This window comes from Ruditapes philippinarum, unplaced genomic scaffold, assembly GCF_026571515.1.
Source record: "Ruditapes philippinarum isolate M1 unplaced genomic scaffold, ASM2657151v2 ctg876_1_1_1_1, whole genome shotgun sequence".
Classification (NCBI taxonomy): Eukaryota; Metazoa; Mollusca; class Bivalvia; order Venerida; family Veneridae; genus Ruditapes; species Ruditapes philippinarum.
In genome coordinates, this window is record NW_026856968.1 from 339,690 (window position 1) to 345,373 (window position 5,684).

General features: G+C 35.5%; 1 protein-coding gene across 1 annotated transcript; it reads right to left on the reverse strand.

Moving 5' to 3' along the window:
• Positions 1-1,830: 1,830 nt before the first annotated feature.
• On the reverse strand, positions 1,831-4,209 carry LOC132748307 (uncharacterized; the record flags this gene model as incomplete). Its single annotated transcript, XM_060737879.1, is given in 3 exon segments — positions 1,831-2,398; positions 3,571-3,687; positions 4,051-4,209. Coding segments are annotated over 3 exon segments (720 nt in total). The 3' UTR covers positions 1,831-1,868.
• Between the last annotated feature and the right edge of the window lie 1,475 nt (positions 4,210-5,684).

Sequence of the window (5,684 nt, forward strand, 5' to 3'; positions counted from 1 at the left end):
TTAACAATAAACCATATCTCTAATAGAATATAAACAATATGATGATCTTTAATTAAAGTGACATTATGCCCATCCAAGGGTATATGGTGAGTGAACATGTAAATATCAAAATAAGTTTTCATTATGCAATAATTCCTTTTAATTTAATAATTTACTTCCCATAAACAGGAAATGATGCACGGATCCAAATAAAATTTCTGTAAATATCTTTTAGAATTTACCTACAACGCACGCTCAGTTTATAAAAAGAATGGGGCAGTCTTTTTATATTTTAGGCAGATTTATAATTTTATTCTGAACATTTTCCAATATCAACTGTTGGTCATACACCATTTTAACAGTCAATCTTTTGAAATATAAAGTCAATTTAGCTCAACTTGACTATGAAAATATGAGCATAATGTCACTTTAAGGAATTCGATTTTCATGACGTCATTTTGTTAACTTATGTCACATTTTACGTAAATACGGCAATGCATTTCTTTTCCTAATTTGTACGCTATTTTGGCATACGATGCATTTGCATGAAGCGTTAGAATCCTAATTAACAGATATCGGCTGTTGTATTTATAATGAGGTTATCTATACAAATTGCAAAAGAAAGTGTTCTTGGTTACTTGGAAATTCCGTTTATTTATTTGAACTAAAAATTGAAACTTTGCAACATTTAATGACCAAACAATGGTATACTTTGTATTGAATTTTGATAAATATGAGAATTGACGCTGCATGTCGCAGATATTGCGATATACATGTATTTTAATATACTACTAATTTTATCAAGAAATATTTTCTTTGTAAGTTACATGAGATATCACCGTGTCTTTAAAGTTTATTGTTAAGTTATCCGACGGTGAAGATATAGTAGCATTTTGCACGTATTTTATCAGCTACTTCAATGTTTTTCACGTGCATTTAGTAATTCTATTGTTTTAGTTCCCCGACGGTGAATTATTGTGCACGATATATTTATGTATTCATGTTTGCACGTGTTTTATCAGTCAGTTCAAGGTTTTTCACGTGCAACCTATTGTTTTAGTTCCCCGACGGTGAATTATTGTGCACGAGATATTTATGTTTTCATGTTTTACATGCTTTTCTTGCCATGCTTAATTATAAAGGCGGGAAAGTTTTGCTATATATATAGGGACATTTTATGAGTTAAAGGTGGGTGAAATAAAATAAGTTAGACTGATTTGTTAATAAAGGTTGTTAAATTAAATACTTGGATTATATTTGTGATTATTAAATGAAATTGTTTAAGTCAAATAAGTCAAATAATTGGATTATATTTGTGATGATTAAATAAAATAGTTTAATTGGATTAAAACGTGTTGTGCTATAAAATAAATTAATATTCAAGAAGGAAATGTGTTCTTTCTTCCAATGTCTTGGATTATAAAATAAAATTAAAAGGAAATTCACGACACTGCATAGATCAGCTGTTATGTCATATGGATATGAGATTGAATGATTCATTTCAACATTTGAGTACCCGAAGGGCAAAAACGCATCTTACAAAAAGCACAAATCTGCTTCTTTCATTTTCACCATTTAGCTGTTTACATTTAATGTCGGTGCCCGTTCGCCTGAAATAGTTCACGAAAGGGCACCTTAGGTCTTCCTCCACCAGTAAAGCTGGAATGTCGACGTATGACCTATATTGTATCGGTGTGACTTAAAACCCAAACAAACAAACAAACATGTAATTAAATACTGATCATAATGAAATTTCAATTAACTGTAAATCATCGTGTAGTCAATACATTTCTGCAAATTTTCATACCAAATATTCAACGAGTTTGCTTACGACAGTATAACTAAGTACAAACTGTTTTTGCAACTGAGTATATACAATTGATACGAGGCTATATATTACCTTTGCACAACTTCGGTAAATATCGCACAGCCATTGTTGACAATATGTTCCAGTTTTTAACATATATATCTTGGACGTATGGATATTGGTCTTTTGATGTTATACTGTTGTCACCTTCTAAAATTCTATAAACGTCAAAGTCATGCAAAGTCGTCATTGTCCTCGAAAACATCAAATTAGCAACTGTGTAGGATTCATTATCGTTTTGAATAAATATCAAACTACGTGATGTCTTCTTTGTAAATTGTACAAGATCCATGTATTCATTTGCTAAAGCTTTGTAGATACACGTGTAACCCCTATCAATATGTTCAGTTGGCCTTATTTCTTTTTCAGTGATTTTCAAAACAGCGTGATTAAAAGGAATTCCTTGTAACCCTCCTTCAAGTGTATAGCCAAGACTTCTAATAATGCCACTTGAAGAGTGAAGTTGTCTCGCAAGTTCCAATATGTCAGGCCCTCTGGCGTTATTATCCTCGTGACGTAGTATTATCACCTCACGTTCTGAATCGCTACAACCTGAAATTAAAAATAATTTTATAATATTATCATTTAGATCTATCAAAGAGAGAAAAAGAATCCCTAAAGAAAGCCAAACACGGCAAAACTGAAAATGTTGCAGGCTCGGTTTGATTGAGCCTGTTCATGGACGGTACTGTCAAGTGCAAATTACCGTCCACGCCCCCTAGCACCGACTTAAGCAGAAAAAAAAGAATAAAGATCAACAAGGTAAAGGCAACGTTCACAGGACGTAGCCATCGACACATCCAAGAAGAGCACCCAGAAGACATCCAACATTTCAAGAATTCAACATTATAAAGGAACTGTACAATTTTGAATTTTGAAACATCCACAGATGTGTTCATATGGCGTTATCATGGAACTTTCAATGTGACACGTAAGTGCCATTCCATAATAAGCGGCATATGGTCCCCGAGTAAAAAAGCATGTGCCCTAAACGAGAAAACAATGGCCATTCAAATGTGTGTGTTTTTTTTCAATTGCATAGAACGAAAAAAACCAAAAGTAAACAGACAAGCTGTCAAACAACTGCTATTTTGAGCTACAACACATTTATTAAGATCATCTGTAGATAAATCAAGTCGAAGTTAAAGGTCAAATGGCGACTTTTCTGTTTTACTACTGGAGGAACACCTGATTAAAGCCATCGATCTTTCGCTAGGCGGCCAGATACCTTTTTACATGAATAGACCGGGAGTCGAACCCAAAGAGGGGAACGGTAAATAATTTTAAGTTACCTTAACCCGACGGCCACGGAGGCTCCTCTCTACGGTGTAGAGAATTATAAAAGAACCAGAATAAAACAGTGTATATTTCAATGTTTAATTGATTGATTGAGTCAGTATAATATTTCTCAAGTTCCTTTTTACATTGAATATTAAACTAAAAACGTTTTTGTTTGTTTTGAGATAAAATGTAAAGTCTCATATTAGACTTAAACATTACTATAATAACACCTGGCCACCCCCACCCCTCTAAAAAAACAACTATTTTTCTAAAGGACGTTCTGCATTTAATTTATCTGTGTCTTCCAAAATACAAACGGGTACCCTTATTCTTTATTTTACACGCTTTGAACCGTTGTGATAAGAATATTATTTACTTATATATATTTAGAGAGTACTGAAATGCATAATGTACATAATGTACTTTAATAATATTTTACTGACCGCATTCATATTCGTCTTCAGCATTTGGACAATGTTCCTTGCCATCACAGACAAATCTCAATGGTATACAGTAACTTCTTGGGCATTTAACAGTACCGGCTGGACAGGAATGAAATTCTGGAAGATGGAATAGTTATCTTGTTAACTATGCAATAGTCAAGGTATGTTTCTTGTGTCTTGTAACCGTAAAATAGAAAATGTATGTTTTTTGTTTTAGTTTTTAACAACTCTTGAATTTATTTGATTTAACCATTAAACGCATTTTAGTACATTCAAATAAAAATCTTACATTTGCTGCCAGTATAAAAACGGGCTTTACTGTTTGTAATAAGTTATCGGTTTTATAATTTAATCATCAAAGCCAAAGATTACGTATAGACGCATGCATATTCGTATCAAATATTCTAAACATTCGTATCATCTTATCATTAGTTGATTGTTCTTGGCAGCATATTTTCACGGTTAAAAATGATAAGTTACCACAGTTCTGAAGATGTGATCCAGTTCTACATCTTATTATAGTACCAGATATGCCCGTATCATACACACACATCAGCGATAAATCAAACACCTTATGTGGCTTGCCACATCCGAAAGTAGTAACTTCTGGTGAGTACTCTGGTTATATGATGAAAGTTACTACACGTTTTATATATAAACGGATTTCGATTATATTTCTTATTTTAGGATTGATCAAACAATAAAAAAGAAAACTTTAATTTGTCTAAACAAACAGAAAGCAAACGTACACATTTTTAATAAAGGTTTGCCTCCGATTCGCATGCAATTTGGACTGTTGGAATTGTCAGAGGAAGGAGTACACAGCGCTCAAGTTTCATGGCCGTAGCCCAAATACAAGGCCGGCACCAAGTCGGAATGCATTAGGCCTTTTTCGCTTCATTTTCTTTTTTTTCATATACGTTTGCGCTGAAAGTTTTTTAAAAAAACGGGTGCGACAATTGGCACTGTGTGCCAACCGTAGATCCGATTCGCATGCAATTTGGACTGCTGTAATTGTCAGAGGAAGGAGTACACAGCGCTCAAGTTTCATGGCCGTAGCCAAATTACAAGGCCGTCACCAAGTCGGAATGCATTAGGCCTTTTTCGCTTCATTTTCTTTTTTTTTCATATACGTTTGCGCTGAAAGTTTCTAAAAAAAACGGGTGCGACAATTGGCACTGTGTGCCAACCGAAGGTCCGATTCGCATGCGATTTGGACTGTTGGAATTGTGAGAGGAAGTAGTACACAGCCACCAAGTTTCATGGCCGTAGCCCAAATACAAGGCCGGCACCAAGTCGGAATGCATTAGGCCTTTTTCGCTTCATTTTCTTTTTTATTTTCATACACGTTTGCGCTGAAATTTTCTAAATAAAACGGGTGCGACAATTGGCACTGTGTGCCAACCGTAGGTCCGATTCGCTTGCGATTTGGACTGTTGGAATTGTGAGAGGAAGTAGTACACAGCCACCAAGTTTCATGGCCGTAGCCCAAATACAAGGCCGGCACCAAGTCGGAATGCATTAGGCCTTTTTCGCTTCATTTTCTTTTTTATTTTCATATACGTTTGCGCTGAAAGTTTCTAAAAAAACGGGTGCGACAATTGGCACTGTGTGCCAACCGTAGGTCCGATTCGCTTGCAATTTGGACTGTTGGAATTGTTAGAGGAAGGCCTACACAGCCACCAAGTTTCATGGCCGTAGCCCAAATACAAGGCCGGCACCAAGTCGGAATGCATTAGGCCTTTTTCGCTTCATTTTTTTTTCATATACGTTTGCGCTGAAGGTTTCTAAAAAAAAAACGGGTGCGACAATTGGCACTGTGTGCCAACCGTAAGTCCGATTCGCATGCAATTTGGACTGTTGGAATTGTCAGAGGAAGGAGTACACAGCGCTCAAGTTTTATGGCCGTAGCCCAAATACAAGGCCGGCACCAAGTCGGAATGCATTAGGCCTTTTTCGCTTCATTTTCTTTTTTTTTTCATATACGTTTGCGCTGAAAGTTTCTAAAAAAAACGGGTGCGACAATTGGCACTGTGTGCCAACCGTAGGTCCGATTCGCATGCAATTTGGACTGTTGGAATTGTCAGAGGAAGGAGTACACAGCGCTCAAGTTT